This window comes from Salmo salar, chromosome ssa10, assembly GCF_905237065.1.
Source record: "Salmo salar chromosome ssa10, Ssal_v3.1, whole genome shotgun sequence".
Taxonomy (NCBI): Eukaryota; Metazoa; Chordata; class Actinopteri; order Salmoniformes; family Salmonidae; genus Salmo; species Salmo salar.
This window is the reverse complement of record NC_059451.1, coordinates 42,315,771-42,338,353: the sequence shown is the minus strand read 5'-3', so window position 1 is coordinate 42,338,353 and position 22,583 is coordinate 42,315,771. Positions and strand designations below refer to the sequence as shown.

At 41.9% G+C, this 22,583-nt stretch overlaps 2 protein-coding genes across 3 annotated transcripts in view; both read right to left on the bottom strand.

The window, feature by feature from the left end:
- aldh9a1a.1 (aldehyde dehydrogenase 9 family, member A1a, tandem duplicate 1) overlaps positions 1 to 14,139 on the bottom strand; it is a 28,054-nt gene extending 13,915 nt beyond the window's left edge. Inside the window, exons 1-7 of the mRNA NM_001140102.1 lie at positions 14,036 to 14,139; positions 13,541 to 13,710; positions 12,955 to 13,100; positions 8,606 to 8,735; positions 8,164 to 8,298; positions 7,674 to 7,870; positions 4,235 to 4,375 (exon numbers count right to left, since the gene is read on the bottom strand). Of these exons, the coding sequence (NP_001133574.1) occupies positions 4,235 to 4,375; positions 7,674 to 7,870; positions 8,164 to 8,298; positions 8,606 to 8,735; positions 12,955 to 13,100; positions 13,541 to 13,679 (888 nt within the window). The 5' untranslated portion in view covers positions 13,680 to 13,710; positions 14,036 to 14,139. The remainder of the gene's footprint in view (positions 1 to 4,234; positions 4,376 to 7,673; positions 7,871 to 8,163; positions 8,299 to 8,605; positions 8,736 to 12,954; positions 13,101 to 13,540; positions 13,711 to 14,035) is intronic.
- A 3,255-nt stretch (positions 14,140 to 17,394) lies between these two features.
- Positions 17,395 to 21,945, bottom strand: tmco1 (transmembrane and coiled-coil domains 1). Of its 2 annotated transcripts, none has more exons than XM_014123298.2 (7): positions 21,689 to 21,945; positions 20,607 to 20,684; positions 19,140 to 19,199; positions 18,920 to 18,966; positions 18,716 to 18,783; positions 18,382 to 18,526; positions 17,395 to 18,123 (listed from the first exon to the last, which is right to left on the bottom strand). In XM_014123298.2, the coding sequence occupies exons 1-7, from the start codon at positions 21,693 to 21,695 to the stop codon at positions 18,025 to 18,027; spliced, it is 504 nt and encodes a 167-aa protein (XP_013978773.1). In that variant the 5' UTR covers positions 21,696 to 21,945; the 3' UTR covers positions 17,395 to 18,024.
- Between the last annotated feature and the right edge of the window lie 638 nt (positions 21,946 to 22,583).

The following is a 22,583-nucleotide window of genomic DNA, read 5'->3' as shown; positions in this document are numbered from 1 at the left end:
CCAGGGCCACAATAATATAGCCCCTCTGAATGTCCGAGTGTGACCCCCTCCCCATGGGTTACGGCAGCTAGTGTTGCCAGCACTGCCACTGCCTGGGTGGGGGCACCCCACCGGAATCCCCACCGGCTAGGTACAAGGTCGTCAAGGTTCTCATTAGCAGCTTTGAGAATTATTTGTGTAGTATGCTCTCCCTTTAGGGGGCTTTGGATTTGCAGGACCAACCCTGCCAAGCGGGCTCAGAATCTTGAGGGGGCAGTGCTGCTCTCGGTCTCTGACCGCATTTTGGCTGCATAGAGACCGCTTACAGCAGGCACATAAAACAGTTAGGGAGTTCTCCTTAGTATCTGGGTCATTCAGGTGGGTGAGGGTATAGGGTTGTTGACCGTACCATTAAATTCAGATCATAAATAAATAGAATAGAATTTATTAAAAAAAAAAAAAAAAAGTGATTCCCATGATAGGACAATAAATAAATTAAAATGTATAATTTATTTTAAAACTGTTCCACCATGATAGGACAATACATAAATTAAAATGTATAATTTATTTTAAAAAACTGTTCCACCATGATAGGACAATACATAAATTAGACGTATAATTAATTATAAAAATATATCCATCATCTGAACAACATTGAAAGCCCTCTCATACCCCGGCTCACAGCAATACATTGGTTCTGGGATATGCAACCATTTCATTACTCACTCAACTTTCCCAAACTTAACAAATAAAATAAAAAGATAAAACACACCATCCACACATACTGTGCCTTCTGTTTACTTAGTTTTTATCTTCACCATGTTGAATTAGTGCTTGTGTGTTCCAATTAGTTATATGTGAAGATCTATACAAAAGCTTTTTTATTTTTTTATTGTATTGTTACAAATCGATAACCGGGCTAGAATTGTGTTTCATTATTTTCCTCATCAATGAAAACGTTGTAATTTTTTAAAATAACCATGGAGTAGTCCGCTACAAGACCATGGTGATTGCCTACACCCAAACAAGGGCACTGCGTTCATCCACCTCTGGCCTGCTGGCCCCCCTACCTCTGAGGAAGCACAGTTCCCGCTCAGCCCAGTCAAAACTGTTCGCTGCTCTGGCACCCCAATGGTGGAACAAGCTCCCTCATGACGCCAGGACAGCGGAGTCAATCACCACCTTCCGGAGACACCTGAAACCCCACCTCTTTAAGGAATACCTAGGATAGGATAAAGTAATCCTTCTAACCCCCCCCCTTAAAAGATTTAGATGCACTATTGTAAAGTGGTTGTTCCACTGGATATCATAAGGTGAATGCACCAATTTGTAAGTCGCTCTGGATAAGAGCGTCTGCTAAATGACTTAAATGTAAATGTAGTCTTTGAACAACTGGTTATCAATATATAGTTTATCAACGACGAGAGCTACTCGTTTCCCTTTTAATCTATTTTCTTTGAAAATTGGATACAGAACTTTACGCCGTTCTGCAATTTCCTTCAGAAACTGATCATTCATGCCAATTTTGGTCCCAGCAAGTCTTTTAACCATTAACCACACGATTGGGCGTTCATACCTTTGGCCTCTCTGGCCGAAGCGGTGTACACGTTCAAGTTGGATTTTGTCGATAGCTTCGCGTGGGATTTGAAGCACTGTAAGGAGGAACTCTAACTACAGATTCAGGAACTTCTCCTTTCTCCTGGATACCTGTAAGTACTAGATTCTCTCTCATGGTTCTAGTTTGTATGTCCAGTAAGGCTTCTCTCAGAACGGTGTTATCCTTTTTAATTTCATTCACTTCGGTTTCAATCTTGTTGACTGTCCCTCTTAGCTTGTGTGTTTCCTTTTCCAATGTCGCAGCTTTTCCAACAAATTGTTATTTACAATAACGGCCTACCCCGGCCAAACCCTAACGACGCTGGGCCAATTGCGCACCACCCTACTCTCACTCTTATCCATAATAATCTCATCATGTAGACCACCCTACCCACACTGTATCTGCAAGCTGTTGGCTAGAGCGCATGTGCCAAGACCAGAGTAGGCACATTTGCTATTTAATGCAACAGTTTGACAAAACTAAATCTGTAGAGTTGAAAATGCAATTGAAACCCATTGAACTTTATCCGGTTCATGAAAAACGGTACTTTTGTTGCTTAAGTTGTGTGCACTACATCATCACCCACTGACTTTAATCCGCAACAAGTCCATTTGGTGGAAACACACCACTGGTGGGAAAATGTGCATATTTTGGATGGAAACCTAACTACTGACAGTCAATTAGCCCATGTCAGCTAAAATTATGGAAAGATTAGTAAGTTAGCTAATTTACCAATCTAAACTCGTAGTAATCATGTCGAATTACCGACCTAGTGGCTCCCATTGATTTTGTTAGTCACTCTCACTCAAATATCATATTAGAAAACTGCAAACATTTCTCTCCACCCTATGACAAAATGTGTAGAATTGCAGGAAATTAGCTGTAAAACTGCAAATTATTCTCTCAGCCCCATAGCAAAACGTGTAGAATTGCAAGAAATAACTAAGAAACTTAAAAAAAATGTCTCTCCAGAGCATATGTGGGTATGGATGAGGGCTAGCAGACGCACGAGCCACTGAGACCCTCATGATGAATTCAGATTTTTTAAATGGCACCCGCACCCATCAAAGTTGCTTATCCCTGTTCTACATTCAGTGTTTTCCACAAGGCCCCAAAATATTTCGCAGAAGAACCTATATTTTGGTTGCCTCGGGTACATTCTAATGCCTCTATTCCAGCCGAAATACACAGCAAAATGATTGAATACTTGATCAAATTTACCTTCCAGATGAAAAACGGGTGGTAAATTACTGAAAATGTATGAATTCAGTGTACTGTTCCTTGTTTTGAATATCGTCTAGTGCTAGGCATATACTATTTTATAAGTAAAAGAACATTCAACTTTTTAAACATTGAACCCGACTTCTTGAGACTAAAGTCTTACAGTTTTACTGCAAGATATGAATAGCCATAATGCTTGTTCTTCAAATTATGGATTTTAAATAGCCCATGTTATCTTAAAAAAATATGAAAGGCAGCTGCTATATGAAACACGTGGATTCATATAAAAGAATGTGCCGAAAACAATAAAGTCAAATTGAGTCTGACTCATCGTTACCACTTAGGCAACATTACATGGGATGTGCAAATTCAGGGCTATGCGCTGACTTTTTTTTGGTTTTGTATTTTTTTGTATTTTTTTTTTACAAGGAACACATTTAGGTCCACACAAAGAAATTTAGGAGCACAATGAAAGTATTTGAGAATGAGTGTTTTTATGATAAATGCCTAAAAGTTATTGAATAAACTATTTCCATGTACTCTCAAATATTTGGCTCATTTGGGTGAGCCATGGGAACGGCTGAGATTCTCTGACATCACTTAGCTAGTAGCAGTTAAGAAAACTCAAACTAACATTGAACAACATCCTAGTATGTAAATATCCAAGAAACACGAGGATAAAGTCACACTTTAGTAGACTTTTGGGTAAATTCGACCAACTTCAATGCCTGTGCGTTCTACAAATGTATCTTTCAGCACTTCACTCAATGCGCACAGCACCCCCTGCACTGTTACAAAGTAGTTATTTGCATAGACATAATAAATAATTATTATTTCTATGGTTCCTTGTGCAATTAGCTACCAGCTATTAAACAAAATGGCAGAAAGACTGAAAAAAATAAAAATAAAAAGTATTTTTGTTGCTATAAATCAGTTTTCAATTCGCACATCTATTTTTAGCCGCATATGAAAGTAAAATGGTCGCACTCTAGAGCCCTGAAATTCACTCAGACAATAAAGAAGCATCCTCTCCACCTCTGTATAAAGAAATTCTGCAACCAACCACAACACACACAAATCACACTACCCACAGGAGGTGGGACAGAAAGCAGACTGTCAAACCAGTAGTGTTTCCCTGTCATTGCTCGCTTTGTTACTGACAGGCGCCTAAACTATCAACAGATTGCTAGAAGACGCACATCGTTCATTCTAGCGGGAGGGAAACAGCTTGGCTGACGTTTTGAAAAGTAGCCTAGTTAATTTATTAAGTGGAAAAAGAAGCCGGCTGAAAATTAGTCTGTAATTGGCTGTTTAGACGACAGCCGGTGCTAGTAGAAAACACTGTACATCAATACAGACAACGGTATTGGGACATTAAGTAAGAAGTCAGTCAGCACTGAAAGTAAAGTAAGAAGTCGGTTAACATTGAGAGCTCACCTCTCCCTGAGTCAGGAAGTTAGCCATGAGCGCCCCCCTCACGGCATTCTCCAGCTCACAGTCCTTAAAGATGATGAGGGGTGATTTCCCTCCCAGCTCCAAAGTCACCTGCTTTACAGTCTTTGCAGACATCTCCATAATCTGAAAGGAAGAGAGAACATGATTGTAGGAAAGGTCAAATTAGCCAATGAGAACTGAGATAAATGAATACCGATCAATAATCATGTCAATAGAATTAAAAAAGGTATGGCCAAGGGAATAGTACTTTCCAAATGAATGTTTCTTGAACAAGTCTTGTCTGACAGATGTTTTAGACAATTGCAGGACTACACTGCCTCCTACTGACCAATATTATATACAGTATGATAAATAACTAACTCAAGATGGCAGTGCTGTCCCTAACATTGATCGTGGTGATGGTGACAAAGAATATGGGTGATAAATCAAAATCAACTGTAATTTGTCACATGCACCGAATACAACAGGTGTAGACCTTACCGTGAATTGCTTACAAGCACTTAACCAAAAATGCAGAAAGAAAATATTTATTAAATAATCTAAAAGTTAAAGAAAGACAATTAAATAACAATAAAGAGGCTATATACAGGGGGTATATGTACATGTAGGTAGGGCTAAAATGACTATGCATAGATAATAAATAGTAAGTAGCAGCAGTGTAACCAAAACCCAAAGCAAATAGTCTGGGTAGCCAATTTATTAATTTGCACCTTTATTTAACCAGGTAGGCCAGTTGAGAACAAGTTCAACTGAACAAGTTCTTTTACAACTGGACCTGGCCAAGATAAAGCAAAGCAGTGCGACAAAAACACAGACTTACACAAACAAACAAACAGTTGATAACACGATAGAAAAATCTATATACAGTGTGTACAAATGTAGTAAGATTAGGGAGGTAAGGCATTAAATAGGCCATTGTGGCAAAATAATTACAATTTAGCATGAACACTGGAGTGATACATGTGCAAGTAGAGATACTGGGGTGCATAGGAGGAAAAAAAATAACAATATGGGGATGAGGTAGTTGGGTGGGCTATTTACAGATGGGCTGTGTACAGGTGCAATGATCGGTAAGCTGCTCTGACAGCTGATGCTTAAAGTTAGTGAGGGCGATATATAAGACTCCAGCTTCAGTGATTTTTGCAATTCGTTCTAGTCATTGGCAGCAGAGAACTGGAAGGAAAGGCGGACAAAGGAGGAGTTAGCTTTGGGGGTGACCAGTGAAATATACCTACTGGAGCCCGTGCATAGGGTGGGTGCTGCTATGGTGACCAGTGAGCTGAGATAAGGCGGGGCTTTACCTAGCAAAGACTTATAGATGACCTGGAGCCAGTGGGTTTGGCGTCGAATATGAAGCGAGGGCCAGCCAACGAGAGCATACAGGTCGCAGTGATGGGTGGTATATGGGGCTTTGGTGACAAAACGGATGGCACTATGAAAGACTGCATCTAGTTTGCTGAGTAGAGTGTTCGAGGCTATTTTGTAAATGACATCGCCGAAGTCAAGGATCGGTATGATAGTCAGTTTTACGAGGGTATGTTTGGCAGCATGAGTGAAGGATGCTTTGTTGTGCAATAGGAAGCCGATTCTAGATTTAATTTTGGATTGGAGATGCTTAATGTGAGTCTGGAAGGAGAGTTTACAGTCTAACCAGACACCTAGGTATTTGTAGACGTCCACATATTCTAAGTTAGAACCATCCAGAGTAGTGATGCTAGACAGGCGGGCAGGTGCTGGCAGCGATCAGTTGAAGAGCATGCATTTAGTTTTACTTGCATTTAAGAGCAGTTGGAGGTCACGGAAGGAGTGTTGTATGGCATTGAAGCTCATCTGGAGGTTAGTTAACACAGTGTCCAAAGAAGGGCCAGAGGTATACAGAATGGTGTCGTCTGCGTAGAGGTGGATCAGATAATCACCAGCAGCAAGAGCGACATCGTTGATGTATACAGAGAAAAGAGTCGGCCCCGAGAATTGAACCCTGCATTACCCCCATAGAGACTGCCAGCAGAGGTCCGGACAACAGGCCCTCTGAGTTGACACACTGAACTCTGTCAGAGAAGTAGTTGGTGAACCAGGCGAGGCAATCATTTGAGAAACCAAGGCTGTTGAGTCTGCCGATAAGAATGCGGTGATTGACAGAGTCGAAAGCCTTGGCTAAGGTCGAAGAAGACGGCTGCACTATTGTCTTTTATCAATGACGGTTATGATATCGTTTAGGACCTTGAGCGTGGCTGAGGTGCACCCATGACCAGCTCGGAAACCAGACTGCATACCGGAGATGGTGCAGTGGAATTCAAAATGGTCAGTGATCTGTTGTTAACTTGGCTTTCGAAGACTTTAGAAAGGCAGGGTAGGCTAGATATAGGTCGTGGGTTTATCGGTGGTGACAGTGTTTCCTAGCCTCAGTATAGTGGGCAGCTGGGAGGAGGTCCTCTTATTCTCCATGGACTTTAGTGACCCAGAACTTTTGGGAGTTTGTGTTTGAAAAAGCTAGCCTTTGCTTTCTGAACTGCCTGTGTATATTGGTTCCTAACTTCCCTGAAAAGTTGCCTATCGCAGGGGCTATTCGACGCTAATGCAGTACGCCACAAGATGTTTTTGTTCTCGTCAAGGGCAGTCAAGTCTGGAGTGAACCAAGGGCTATATCTGTTCTTAGTTCATGCTTATTTAAGATGTTGAGGTAAGCACTTTAAAAAAAATAACCTGGCATCCTCTACTGACAGGATGAGGTCAATATCCTTCCAGGATATCCGGGCCAGGTCGATTAGAAAGGCCTGCTCGCTGAAGTGTTTTAGGGAGCGTTTGACAGCGATGAGGGGTGGTCGTTTGACTGTGGACCCATTACGGACGCAGGCAATGAGGCAGTGATCGCTGAGATCCTGGTTGAAGACAGCAGAGGTGTATTTAGAGGGCAGGTTGGTCAGGATGATATCTATGAGGGTGCCCATGTTTACGGATTTAGGGTTGTACCTGGTAGGTTCCTTGATAATTTGTGTGAGATTGAGGGCATCTATCTTAGATTGTAGGACGGTCGGGGTGTTAAGCATATCCTAGTTTAGGTCACCTAACAGTACAAACTCTTGTTCAGCGGTCTTATCATTGATGAGCAGAGAAGCAATTCAGGTTTCTCAAGTTACTCTTGTTATCAATAGACCCAGAGAGGTCAACTACTGGCTGTGAGTCTCAGTGAGACTGAGATTATGAACATAGAGGTGACTGAAGACTTGCCATGACAAGAATTTAGGATTGTACTCAGAGGACACGGTGAGCAAAATCTTTTGCAACTGCAAACTAAAACGAGCATTTCTTATTGGAATTGTTCAGGTAGTCCCTCCCTGTTTCAGTCCATTTTCTTATGTTTGGTGCCTAATGATTACAACCTTGGTAAACACCCAATAAAGTATTTTGTTTCAGTCTGTACCTTCTTCCCAGTTGGGACACTGCCAGTGAAGGACACCTTAGCCACGCCGGGGTGATTACAGAGCAGGGTGCCGGTCTCCGCCCCACCCTGCACCACGTTGAAGAGCCCATCAGGTACCCCAGCCTCTTTGTAGATCTCAGCCAGAATCACGGCGGTCACAGCAGTGAAAGGAGAAGGCTTGAACACCATGGCATTACCTGTGGATAAAGAGACCCAGCAGTAAATAAATAAATAAATACTTAGTTTCACTCACAGTACAATCTGTCTCTAAAAAGACATTCAGAGACACCGGTCAAATCTACTATTCCTCTTCATATGCATAGTTAATTTAAACATTTCCATGAAAAAGAACAGATACGTTCATTATACAAAATAATGAAATATGTATTGATTAGTTTTAAGTCATCTAATCAGAACTGAAATGTGAAGCAAAACAACATTCCACAGGGTGATGGTAATGCATGAACGCTGGAGGTCATGGCAAGCGTACCACAGGCCAGGGCAGGAGCAGACTTCCAACAGGCGATCTGGAAGGGGTAGTTCCAGGCCCCGATGCCCACACATACCCCCAGGGCCTCCCGTCTGGTGTAAGCAAAGGATCCTCCGGGCAGTTGGATGTGCTGGCCTGAGGTGAATGAAAGGTAAACTGTAACATTGCTATGAATGCTATTGCAGATATATTGTAGTTGTGTGATTCATTATTAAGGTGCAACAAATTTGTCTGTGTTATGCATCATTCAGTAAAAGCTAAAAACCTGTCACTATGCCCATAAGCATAAAACAAAGAAAAGTGAAGCATACGTCGTTTAAAGAGAAGAAAATAGTCAGGCCTATAACAATACAATGTATGTGTTTGAGAACCACAATAGCATCAGATGGTAATTGGTCAAAATCATTTTGTTTATACATGTCTCCACAAAGTGTGTTCCCACCTGCCAGTGTGCCAGCAATGCCAGCGTAGTACTCTAAGGTCTGCCAGGAAATATCAATGTCCACCCGGGCCTCTGTGATAGACTTCCCATTGTTGATCACCTCCAACTTGGCAATGTTGTCTCTTCTCTCCTATTAACAGCATTGGGAATAGTGGTCCTTTGTAGCTTAGTTGGTAGAGCATTGCGCTTGTAACGTCAGGGTAGTGGGTTTGATTCCCGAGATCACCCATTTGTTTTCTAAAATGTGATCACTGAGGTACAGCACACTGTAAACCCCGAGGCATTTTACACTCAAATACTTCTAGTAAGTTGAACTGAATCAATGAAAAATCATTATTACCTCAAATGTCTATGTGGTACTGACTCAAAACTAAATGAGAATTCACAACTACATTTTTAAAGAAATTTACTTTTACCCAGCATGCTCTACTGCAGGTTGACTTTTTGGAATAGTTTTTCATATGTGTTTTTGTATTTATTTAACCAGGTAAGCTAGTTGAGAACAAGTTCTCATTTACAACTGCGACCTGGCCAAGATAAAGCAAAGCAGTGTGACACAGAGTTACACATGGAATAAACAAGCGTACAGTCAATAACACAATAGAAAAAAAAGAAAGTCTATATACAGTGTGTGGAAATTGCGTGAGGAGCTAAGGCAATAAATAGGCTATAGTAGCGAAGTAATTACAGTTTAGCAAATTAACACTGGAGTGATTAATAGCAGATGATGTGCAAGTAGAAATACTGGTGTGCAAAAGAGCAGAAAAGTAAATAAAAACAGTATGGGGATGAGTTAGGTAGATTGGATGGGCTATTTACAGATGGGCTATGTACAGCTGCAGTGATCGGTTAGCTGCTCAGATAGCTGATGTTTAAAGTTAGTGAGGGAAATATAAGTCTCCAGCTTCAGCAATTCGTTCCAGTCATTGGCAGCAGAGAACTGGAAGGAAAGGCAGCCGAAGGAGGTGTTGGCTTTAGGGATGACCAGTGAGATATACCTGCTGGAGCGCGTGCGTGTTGTTATCGTGACCAGTGAGCTGAGATAAGGCGGAGCTTTACCTAGCATAGACTTATAAATGACCTGAAGCCAGTGGGTCTGGCGACGAATATGTAGCGAGGGCCAGCCGACTAAAGCATACAGGTCACAGTGGAGGGTGATATAAGGGGCTTTGGTGACAAAACGGATGGCACTGTGATAGACTGCATCCAATTTGCTGGGTAGAGTGTTGGAGGCTATTTTGTAAATGACGACGCCAAAGTTGAGGATCGATAGGATAGTCAGTTTTACGAGGGTATGTTTGGCGGCGTGCGTGAAGGAGGATTTGTTGCGAAATAGGAAGCCGATTCTAGATTTAATTTTGGATTGGAGATGTTTAATATGAGTCTGGAAGGAGAGTTTACAGTCTAACCAGACACCTAGGTATTTGTAGTTGTCCACATATTCTAAGTCAGAACCATCCAGAGTAGTGATGCTCGTCGGGTGGGTGCGGGCAGCGAATGGTTGAAAAGCATGCATTTGGTTTTACTAGCACTTCAGAGCAGTTGGAGGCCACGGAAGGAGAGTTGTATGGCATTGAAGCTCGTTTGGAGGTTAGTTAACACAGTGTCCAAAGAAGGGCCAGATGTATACAGAATGGTGTCGTCTGCGTAGAGGTGGATCAGAGAATCACCCGCAGCAAGAGCGACATCATTGATATATACAGAGAAAAGAGTCGGACCCGAGAATTGAACCCTGTGGCACCCCCATGCAAGAGGTCCGGACAACAGGCCCTCCGATTTGACACACTGAACTGTCTGAGAAGTAGTTGGTGAACCAGGCGAGGCAGTCATTTGCGAAACCAAGGATGTTTAGTCTGCCGATAAGAATGTGGTGATTGACAGAGTCGAAAGCCTTGGCCAGGTCGATGAACACGGCTGCACAGTACTGTCTTTTATCGATGCCGGTTATGATATCGTTTAGTACCTTGAACGTGGCTGAGGTGCACCTGACCAGCTCGGAAACCAGATTGCACAGCGGCGAAGGTACGGTGGGATTCGAAATGTCAGTGATCTGTTCGTTAACTTAACTTTTGAAGACTTTAGAAAGGCAGGGCAGGATGGATATAGGTCTATAACAGTTTGGGACTAGTGTGTCACCACCTTTGAAGAGGGGGATGACCGCGGCAGGTTTCAAATCTTTAGGGATCTCGGACGATACGAAAGAGGTTGAACAGACAGGCAATAGGGATTGCAACAATGGCGGCGGATAATTTTAGAAAGAGAGGGTCCAGATTGTCTAGCCCAGCTGATTTGTACGGGTCCAGGTTTTGCAGCTCTTTCAGAACACCTGATATCTGGATTTGGGTGAAGGAGAAGCTGGGGAGGCTTGGGCAAGTTGCTGCGGGGGGGTGTGGAGCTGATGGCCGGGGTTGGGGTAGCCAGGAGGAAAGCATGGCCAGCCGTAGAGAAATGCTTATTGAAATTCTCAATTATCGTGGATTTATCAGTGGTGTGACAGTGTTACCTAGCCTCAGTGCAGTGAGCAGCTAGGAGGAGGTGCTCTTATTCTCCATGGACTTTACAGTGTCCCAAAACTTTTTGGAGTTAGAACTACAGGATGCAAATTTCTGTTTGAAAAAGCTAGCCTTTGCTTTCCTGAATGACTGCGTGTATTGGTTCCTGACTTCCCTTAAAAGTTGCATATCGCGGGGACTAGTCGATGCTAGTGCAGTCCGCCACAGGAGTCAATGTACATTGAGTGATTGATTAATTAATCTTATGCTACACAAAGATCAATAACAATTTTTTCTAAACTAATTGAATTATTTAGTTAGAATTTTTGCACCCATTACTGAAATGGTTATCCATTAGTTGAAATGGTTTAGGTACTCTCCTCACACAGTTCATAACGGTGGCAGTCATCATGAATGCAGGTTGCAATTGAGTAAAAAGTCTAACTGTTAGATATCCTAACGCTAGCTGAATTTCAATAGGAATTACATATTACTTTGCAAACCAGCATAACATGATTTGCAAAATTCTGGTAAATTTCCCAGAAATCCCGATTAGAAGATTCCTGGAAATCCTCCTCCCAGCATTTTTTTTTTTGCATAAATCTGGGAATTTTCGGAAAGTTACCGGAATTGTGCCACTTGCAGGTGTGATGTGGCCTCTAAACTGTAAAGCTAGGCCTCAAAATAAGGCCTCACGAGAAATGTAATGTCCTAAAGAGTTTAATTATCGCTCTCTCGCTAACCTTTAACTAGGCAAGTCAGTTAAGAACAAATTCCTATTTACAATGACGGCCTACCAGGGAACAGTGGGTTAACTGTCTTGTTCAGGGACAGAACGACAGGATTTTTACCTTGTCAGCTCGGTGATTTGATCCAGCAACCTTTCGGTTACTGGCCCAATGCTCTAACCACGGGGGCGGCAGGTAACGATAACATTCACCTAGGAACTCACATGGTGAAGGCCACAGGACTGAATATGAACAAATTCAACAACCATGTCTCTGTTACAATAAAATACAGTCATGGATGGTAACTCAACAATTCCTCAAAAAGGCAAAGAGCGCTTTGGGAAATTATATTGGAGGCGTGGCTTAGTAGGGGTATTACAAAAATGTTTCAAGATGATACAACTCAAAACTGTTTGAGTAATGACCACAAAATAACTTTAAGTAACTGTACTCATTAAATGCAACAGGTTTCCTCAAAGGTTTTGAGTAGACAGCACATTGGAGTTTACAGCGTACTATGCCTGTGCATTTAATAAATAACTAAGATTGCACATTTTCAACCACGTTCAATTATGTTGTGTAACATTTTCAAAACTTTCCTGGCACTGTTCCCAGAAACCTTTAAAGCAACTTCAGTTCACCACTAATATTTGGGATTATGTGTAACAGCAAGAATGTTCCAATCAGCAATGTATGTCCTCAAATCAAACAAATTTGATTGGTCACACATATTTAGCAGATGTTATTGTGGGTGTAGGGAAATGCTTGTGTTCCTAGCTCCAACAGCACAGTAATATCTAACAGTTCACAAAAATACACTAATCTAAAAGTAAAGTAATGGAATTAAGAAATATCAATATTGGATCGAGCAATGTCGTAGTGACAATCACTTATAAAGACTGCTTGGTACAGAGTTAACTCGACAAAAAGGGCCTCAGATTCATTAAATGTAACTCCATTCCCCTGCTGTACACTGTAAAGAGGTATGGAATGCAATGCACTCATGAAAAGTCTGAAATTATTTAATTAAAGAGAAATATAATTTCTCTGTTCAGTAGCTAATATTCTAATTCTAACAGCAATGTTATGCAAGCATTATGCAGCATTCTGCTCACATGACATGTCTCACCCTGATGATGCGAGCAGCCTCCAGCATAACTCGGGCCCTCTCCATGCCTGCCATCTTGCTCCACTTTAGGTAGGCAGCATGTGCACTTTGGATGGCCTGGTCCACCTCCTCTTTCCCACATGGAAACATGTCACACAGCTTACGTCCTGCAGACACCAGATGAAAAAGACAAATAAACACTTCACAAACATCCAACTGGCAAACAGAATCCATGGGCATCTTGGGGGGCATATTGTAAATTGGTCAGTGAACTCTTGCTGACTCCAAATAGTGAGGTAATAATACTCTAATTGAAACTAAACAACATAAGAGGTCAGTGAACCTTGACACTGACATTCCAGATACTGGTCAACTAGGAAATCTGTCTGGTCAACTGTGCGCTGAGATACCTTTTTACTACAACACTAACACAGTAATGTATCTAAAAACATTCAATACATCTGAGATATATGCCTACAGCTCTATTAAATCAGAAAGCCTACGAGTAAAAGCATTTCACTGTTAGTCCACGCCGGTTGTTTACGAAGCATGTGACGAATATAATTTGATTTAGTAAATAGTATAGTGTATGTAGTATGCTACAAACCAGTTGCAGGTTCGTGGACGGGCTCCGGGTTTATTCCATCCTTGGGTTTAACTCTGCACCCGCCCCAGAAATTTAAGTGGTCCGTCACCACGACCTGTCCAGTGGAGGCACCAGGCATAGACTCTAGAAGCTGGGCCATGTTCGACTGTGTCCAACTGTGTGTGAATTACCTGTAGGACAAATAAAATAGGAGTGATCAGACTGCAACATTATTAAAAGGTAAGCTTTTCGGCAGTTTCAGGCAAACAATAGCGCATGGGAAAAATATTTTGCTAGCTAAATATGTATGTACGTGCATGTAGACTTTTACAAATTTAGTTAGCATGCGCATTTGCAGAAGAAAACGTCCTCCAGACAGCCAGCAACATTATAAACACGCCCTTTCACAACGCAGCAAAAACGCAGGCTTCAGACCTAGCCTAGAAGCGAGCTAAACCGAGTCATTCTGCATATTTACTCAAAATCACACTTCTTTAATAATTTGACTGTTCCTACCGTCTTCTGTTCCGTAAATCGAAGCTTTCGTCCTGCTTTGGATTTGACGTTTTATTGACGCAAGTCAGCAGATATCGTATCCGACAGACGCACTTCGCCCCTCGTAAACAGGGAATGTGTAAAATAGTAGCTATTACCCAACCTGTGTGGAAATACTGTATGAATATGACTGCAGAGTTCAAATCTCAGCAATTACACAATATGGGCGGGATTAGTTTCAGGGTGTCTGATAGCTTGCCTTTCACACATATATGGACTGTATCATCCGGATCCTTGAGTATTTGAAATAAGTGTTTCGACGTTAATTCTAAAACCTGGTAAATTGAGTTGGCCCCTTACATCACAGTTTAGGTCATGAGGACGCAAGTGTCAATAACCGGGTCATTCCTACAATGCGGTGCCATTTGGATCTCAATGTTTTTTTGGAAAAAAAAAATATATATATACAGTACCAGTCAAAAGTTTGGACACAACTACTCATTCAAGGGTTTTTCTTTATTTTTCACTATTTTCTACATTGTAGAATAATAGTGAAGACATCAAACTATGAAATAACACATATGGAATCATGTAGTAACCAAAAAAGTGCTGAAAAAAATCTAAACATTTTATATTTGAGATTCTTCAAAGTAGACCCCCTTTGCCTTGATGACAGCTTTGCACACGCTCTGCATTCTCTCAAACAGGTCGTCACCTGGAATGCATTTAAATTAACAAGTGTGCCTTGTTAAAAATGTATTTGTGGAATTTCTTTCCTTCTTAATAAGTTTGAGCCAATCAGTTGGTTTGTGACAAGGTATGGGTGGTATACAGAAGATAGCCCTATTTGGTATAAGACCAAGTCCATATCATGGCAAGAACAGCTCAAATAAGCAACTAGAAATGACAGTCCATCATTACTTTAAGACATGAAGGTCAGTCAATCCGGGACATTTCAAGAACTTTGAAAGTTTCTTCAAGTGCAGTCCCAAAAACCATCAAGCGCTATGATGAAACTGTCTATCATGAGGACCGCCACAGGAAAGGAAGACCCAGAGTTACCTCTGCTGCAGAGCATAAGTTCATTAGTTACCAGCCTCAGAAATTGCAAGTAACAGACACATCAACATCATCTGTTCAGAGGAGACTGGGTGATTTAGGCCTTCATTGTCGAATTACTGGTAAAAAAAAAAGCACTACTAAAGGACACCAATAAGAAGAGACTTGCTTGGGCCAAGAAACACGAGTAATGAACATTAGACCGGGGGAAATCTGTCCTTTGGTCTGATGAGTCCAAATGTGCGATTTTTGGTCCAACCACCGTGTCTTTGTGAGACGCAGAGTAGGTGAATGGATGATCTTTGCATGTGTGGTACCCACCGAGAAGCATGGAGGAGGAGATGTGATGGTGTGGGGGTGCTTTGCTGGTGACATGGTCAGTGATTTATTTAGAATTCAAGGCACACCTAACCAGGATGGCTACCACAGCATTCTGCAGCGATACGCCATCCCATCTGGTTTGCGCTGTTAGGTTCTAATTTTCAGAGTAAATAACTCACGGACACTAGAGAAGCTTAACCAAGTGTAATTCTTCCCAAAGGGTCGATACAGCTGCATTCAGACATCACGTTTCCACCACCACAAGTATATATACTCCAATTTAGACACTCCTCCTTCTTTCCAATCCTTACATGTTTTATGGTCTGACAGGAAGACGGAGTGATAGGATAATAAACCATTGTTTCTCCCTTAAGGGAAACTGACCTGACCTCAACACCCTTGAGGCCTAATCCAAAGATCTCCACCCGTATCCCTTAACACATTCCACAGCCATCTGTCTCCTGCAGATAACCATTAACTTCTGATGTATAAAACAGTCTCTTTCACTCCTTTATATACTATGTTTTTGGGTATAACAATGTCTCTAGTATAGCAATGTTCAAAGTTTCACCCCGAACCCAACAGCGCTTAGTGGGACTATCATTTGTTTTTCAACAGGGCAATGACCCAACACACCTCCAGGCTGTGTAAGGGCTATTTGACCAAGAAGGGGAGTGATGGAGTGCTGCATCAGATGACCTGCCCTCCACAATCACCCGATCTCAACCCAATTGATGTTTGGGATGAGTTGGACTGCAGAGTGAAGGAAAAGCAGCCATTAAGTGCTCAGCATATGTGGGAACTCCTTCAAGACTGTTGGAAAAGCATTCCAGGTGAAGCTGGTTGAGAGAATGCCAAGAATGTGCAAAGCTTTAATCAAGGCAAAGGGTGGAAAATGTTGAAAATAGTATAAAATAAAGAAATACCCTTGAATGTGTTGCCAAGCTTTTGACTGGTACTGTATATCAGAAAAAGGACATGTTTGACTTTCAGAAAAACATATTGGTCAAGCTCAGGCACTTAAAAACTGTTTGAGTGCATAATCCTAACTGGGTGGACATGTTGAGCCTAAATTAGCGATAGCTCTGTGAGTAAGCAAGATTGAGCTAGCGTAATGGTGAACACTTGAACAGGATTTTAACTGCTCTATCAAACATATTTTAACATTTTAAATGTTCTCTACAATTTAGCCTAACAGGGTGGACATTGATGAGTAGGACATACAGACTAACAACCTGAAACATGGACACATAGATATAACTGAGTGTTTATATTTATGTAGCTTTGCACCATAGTTTTCCCACACTTTCTGAATGTGGGGTCATTATAGGAAAGTGTTGTTTTCTTAAATGGAGAATTACAACAAACTAACAGACTGGAAAGTGGTATCAGGGACACACAGAATATTTTCAATAAAATAAATACAATAATCATGAAAAAAAATCATTACTGATGAAAAATACTTTAACTAGGACTATAAAATAGTTAAAGGTTTGGTAAATGTTATTATTATATGGCTTATATTTCTTGTGGAAGTCGATAAATATCACCTGTGGACATGGCAAAAAACCCCGATATCCACTGACAAAAAAAGTGTAATAACATGAATTCAATTACAATGTAAAAATTCAATTCCCTTTCAGGATCCATATTTTTGTGTAAAGGTAGACACCTGACCTTAAAATGTGGATTACAAAAGGCTTTACATTTACACTAAATAAGAACTGATCATTCCTGGAGACAAAGGCACTGTATCATAGGAATGACCCTGACAATTAATTTAGCAGTCCTCTTGATCTGTGTGTTGTTGGCCCCAGCCCAGCTCCAATATTGTAGACTATTGAGTAACAATTTTCTGCTGACTCATTAACCCACTTATGGCTTTCTAAGATAGGAACCACCAAAGTCATGAATACTTGTTTTACTTATAATATTCTGTGGTAGCAGCCATAAATCATACACAATTGCAAAGAAAGAAAAGAAAACAGCATCAAACAGGCTAAAATGTGATAAAACATTTATTCAATAAGAAATGAAATACTACAGAGCCAGGCAATCACATAATGTACTGATGAACCAAACAGCCAATCCACTCCCAGTTCTGCTTAATTTATTCCATCTCATACGATTTTTGTTTAGCATCTTATCACAATGTTTATCTGAATATAAACAGGATATATTTCACACTTTTGTAACATTTTGTAAATCATTAGCACTCACAATCATAGCTACTTTTATGTCAAACTAAACGAACTAAAACTAAAATAAGGAAAATGGGTAAAACCAGGTACACTACAAACTTCAATGAAATAATGGGTACAGGTAATGAATGAATGATATAGTAGCTGCTGATGGTATTCAATGTATACAAAGAGTCGTCCCATCCATCGCTGTGACAGCAATGTCATTCTCTGTACAGATGAGGGGGCTGTCCTCTCCCTTCTCTCTGTGGCCAGACAGTCACAGTGTAGAAATAGGATTGAAGACGCGTTCTAAGCAGACTACATTTCAAAAATCACATCATATGATATAGGATCTGATGCTCGGCTGCGCACTCGATGACATGGTACACAACCATTGGACTGTAATCTAATGTAGTGAGCCTGGAACACCACCCATGTGCTTGGTTCTTAGGAGAACTTAGCTGCCTGGGGAGGGGGTCCCAAAAAACCTCCAGCCTGCTTGGTGGCAGCTCTGGAGGGGGCCAGACCGAGCATCTTCTGGATGTTCTGTGGATGGATGGGAAAAATATTTAAATAGCAAGTAGACAGAAACCAAGGATATGTATGAGAAGTCCCAGTTCTGGAAAGTTGTGAACTGTAAGCTGTTGAATGTGGAATCATATTTTAAGAGATTGGGTCTGTGGAAACCTTCAACTTCAAACCCATAAATGTATTTCCTTACTCTTTTTGTTAGCACAGTATTTGCTACTCTTGTCAATATATTGCAACCCATGACAGGTGGTAAGATAGTGTCAGTTGAGTTACCTGTCTGATGGACATGGTGCAGAGAATGTACAAGAAGATGAAGGAGCAGTCAGTGAAGTCCTCGCCCAAAAGGTTGCGATGGGAAAGGCCCTGAATGTAGGACAGTGGGACGAATGGCAGTTTTGCCACAACCCTTCCATCAAAGCTAAAACAAGACAATGATATTAGCAAACAGTGGGTAGGGAGGTGCATTGAATGACTAACTTTGAGCTGAGAGCAATTGCTTAACAAAAAAACTCACAATGAACACAGTGAGTTGTTTGTCATCATAACAGAGTAGCCACCCGTGCCACTAGATCTAACAGATATCATTTGTCATTGTCTGTACACTCACATGGAGTTGAACATTCCCATCAACGCTGTGAAACAGAAGCCAATGGCGAACATGGACTTCATTCGTACCTGTAACACAAGACGGAGGACAGTCAGATGAAATGTGGTCACCCCTTCATCAATGAAGCTAGATAGGAAATGAGGTTGGAATACACAGGGCGTTGGCTTGCTTAATTTGTATGACAACAAAATACATTTCTCTCACCATGGATAGATCTCTGTTGTTGTTCTTCAGTTTCTCCTCTTGTCTCTCTGTGAAGTTAAAATTAAAACATTGTGTATGGGGACAACATATGTTATATACACCAACCGTCATATCTATTATCGTAATAGTCTTGTCAAAATGATGATGAGACGATTGCTATGGTCCAGGAAAGCTTTGGTCCAAATACATACTGTATAAACATATGACTCTTCTTTCTTACCAATCTTTTTCTTCTGTTGACGTCCTGCAGATTCTGTAATGGTTTCCTTCTTCTTCTCCACTGAAATATTCAAATATATATACAAAAATATTTTTCACTACAGAGCTGTCACCCTTGAAAACAACAACGGTAAGGGTAGGTAACAACACATCCGCCACGCTAATCCTCAACACGGGGGCCCCTCAGGGTTGCGTGCTCAGTCCCCTCCTGTACTCCCTGTTCACTTATGACTGCACAGCCAGGCACGACTCCAACACCATCATTAAGTTTACTGATGACAACAGTGGTAGGCCTGATCACTGACAACAATGAGACAGCCTACAGGGAGGCCAGAGACCTGACCGTGTGGTGCAAGGACAACAACCTCTCCCTCAACGTGATCAAGACAAAGGAGATGATTGTGGACTACAGGAAAAGGAGGACCGAGCACACCCCCATTCTCATCGATGGGGCTGTAGTGGAGCAGGTTGAGAGCTTCAAGTTCCTTGGCGTCCACATCACCAACATACTAACATGGTCCAAGCACACTAAGACAGTCGTGAAGAGGGCACGACAAAACCTATTCCCCCTCAGGAGACTGAAAATATTTGGCATGGGGCCTCAGATCCTCAAAAGGTTTTACAGCTGCACCATCGAGAGCATCCAGACAGGTTGCCACAAGACTCCTGAATAGCTAATCAAATGGCTACCCAGACTATTTGTAGTGCCTTGCGGTCAGAGGCCGAGCAATTACCGTACCAGGCAGTGATGTAACCAGTCAGGATGCTCTCGATGTTGCAGCTGTAGAACCTTTTGAGGATCTCAGGACCCATGCCAAATCTTTTTAGTTTCCTGAGGGGGAATAGGCTTTGTCGTGCCCTCTTCACGACTGTTTTGGTGTGTTTGGACCATTCTAGTTTGTTGTTGATGTGGACGCCAAGGAACTTGAAGCTCTCAACCTGCTCCACTACAGCCCCGTCGATGAGAATGGGGGAGTGCTCGGTACCCCTTGTCCTGTAGTCCACAATCATCTCCTTAGTCTTGGTTACGTTGAGGGATAGGTTGATATTCTGGCACCACCCGGCCAGGTCTCTGACCTCCTCCCTATAGGCCGTCTCATCATTGATCAGGCCTACCGCTGTTGTGTCGTCTGCAAACTTAATGATGGTGTTGGAGTCGCCATGCAGTCATGGGCACGCACCCCTGCGGAGCTCCAGTGTTGAGGATCAGCATGGCAGATGTGTTGTTACCTACCCTCACCACCTGGGGGCGGCCCGTCATGAAGTCCAGGATTCAGTTGCAGAGGGAGGTGTTTAGTCCCAGGATCTTTAGCTTAGTGATGAGCTTTGAGGGTACTATGGTGTTGAAGGTCTACAACTGTTGTATTCGGCGCATGTGACAAATAAAATTTGATTTGATCCAAGAACTGAACAATGTCATCTGTGTGTAAATTGTGAAAAGCAATGAAAATGTACTTAAGACACTCACATTTCTTGCTTTGCTTTTCCACCTCTGCCTTCAGACTCTTGTACTTTGCAGTACGATACACCAACACCCATGTAATTCCTTAGGATGGAGATGTTTAAAGGTTAGGCAAATACTACATTTAGAGCAATCAATACATCAACATATCAATGAATGTGCATAGAAAATCATGCATGTGTATGAGATGATGCCCCAATCATCTCCTGATGAAACATAAGCTACTGTCACTAACTATAAATAACAAGTTTGCGGTTATCATCATTAGTACACCAATGGTGACCATCAATCACATTTATTTCATAAAGTCCTTTTAACATCAGCCGTTGTCACAAAGTCGTTTACAGATAGCCAGTGAACTGGCCAAGAGCTCGCAATGCTTAGCTCTGATGGCTGTTGCCTCATAATGGCAGACTCCCAATGTTGTGTCCCAAAGCTAAGAGGCGTCGTGCTACTTATGCCCCGGATTAAACATGTTTCCAAATGACAAAACATCTACAGCACTCAGCGTTTACCAAATAACATACATCACGAATATGTTTGAAGGTTGCTAGCCAAAATTAGAAAGTCAGTATCAGGTAGCTAGCTAAAGTCAGCCAGATAGCTTAGCTAAAATTAACGTTAGCTAGCTACTGTAGTTACTTACCCTCAGCTAACAGAGCTGTGCAAACAGATATGAACACAATAAGAATAGTGTCTGCGAACATGGTTGTCATTTTTGTAGGTCGTATCACGATCCCTTTCCTATGGTAGTGAATGTGGCAATAATTTATCAGCAAACTCTCGCCAAATTTGAGTATGGAAATAGTAGTTACAAGAACACGTCACGAATACGGGAGCAACTTCCGGCTAGCGCTTCCGGTTGGTAAATCAACATACACCAACGCAGAGGAAGAGGCGAAGCGAGGCTTTAGTTTGCAACTGCAGTCCACAATTCGTGGCGTTCCTGCATCTGCATGAACACCCACCCCCACTCGAGTACCCCATTGGTTCATGCATGAATTACCCCCCTTCCCGCTTGTGTTACACTGGAATGTGGGTCAAAAGGGAAATAAAAAATTATTATCTGAGTTTTTTCACCCACCTACCTGTCATCCCTGTCTCCCGCTAGCACTGCAGTTTAGCCAGGTAGTCCTAAGGATGACACCGGTACGCGGAAGGCGGGACGACACAGTGTGCTAGCTAACTAGCACATGGTGTCGCTAACTAGCGAGCTACCTACGTTCTGTTAAAGATGCCATCGTTAACAGAACTGCGGGAAAACAGTGCCCGCCAGGTGGGGCGTAGGACACTGTCTACCGGACCAGTGTATGGCAAGCTGGCTACCGTTGTCGCCCTCTCCCCTTCTGCTGTGGGGTTTATCGGCATCTGGCATCCAATGCTATTGTGCATTAACTCCGCCTACTGTACTGGCGCTGCGTTGGATGGCCGCCGTTTTGCAAGCTCTTCATCAACAACAACTGCTGTGCTGACTCAAGCACGATGAAAAGTGCCGACCCACTGTTCACCCGTCTTGGAATACCTGATGGTCAAATGCCGACCCTTTTACTTCCCAAGAGTTTTCAGCTGTTTTCGTGACTGTTGTATACAGTCCACCTCAGGATAAGTAAAATAACAAGTCTGCACTTAACAAACTGTATGAGGCTATAACCAAGCAGGAAAATGTACCTCCAGAGGCTTCTTTTCTGGTTGCCAATGATCATTAAGTTCTGCATCATTAAGACATGTGATGCCCAACTACCATCAACACATCATAGTTCCGGAACTCCAATTTGAGCAGCAGCAGCTGAAAAATGAGCTCCTACAAATATTGAAATTTACATGGTTTTTAGAGTGAAGTACATCGGAAAAAAGCAAAAGAAAACTGCAAGACTGAATAGGAGAAAAAACAAGCAACAAACAAAGAAGATAGGCTTTTGAAAAATAACTATTTTTCATGAAATTGTAGTTATCTTAGCTAGCTGAATTGTTTACCAGTTGCTA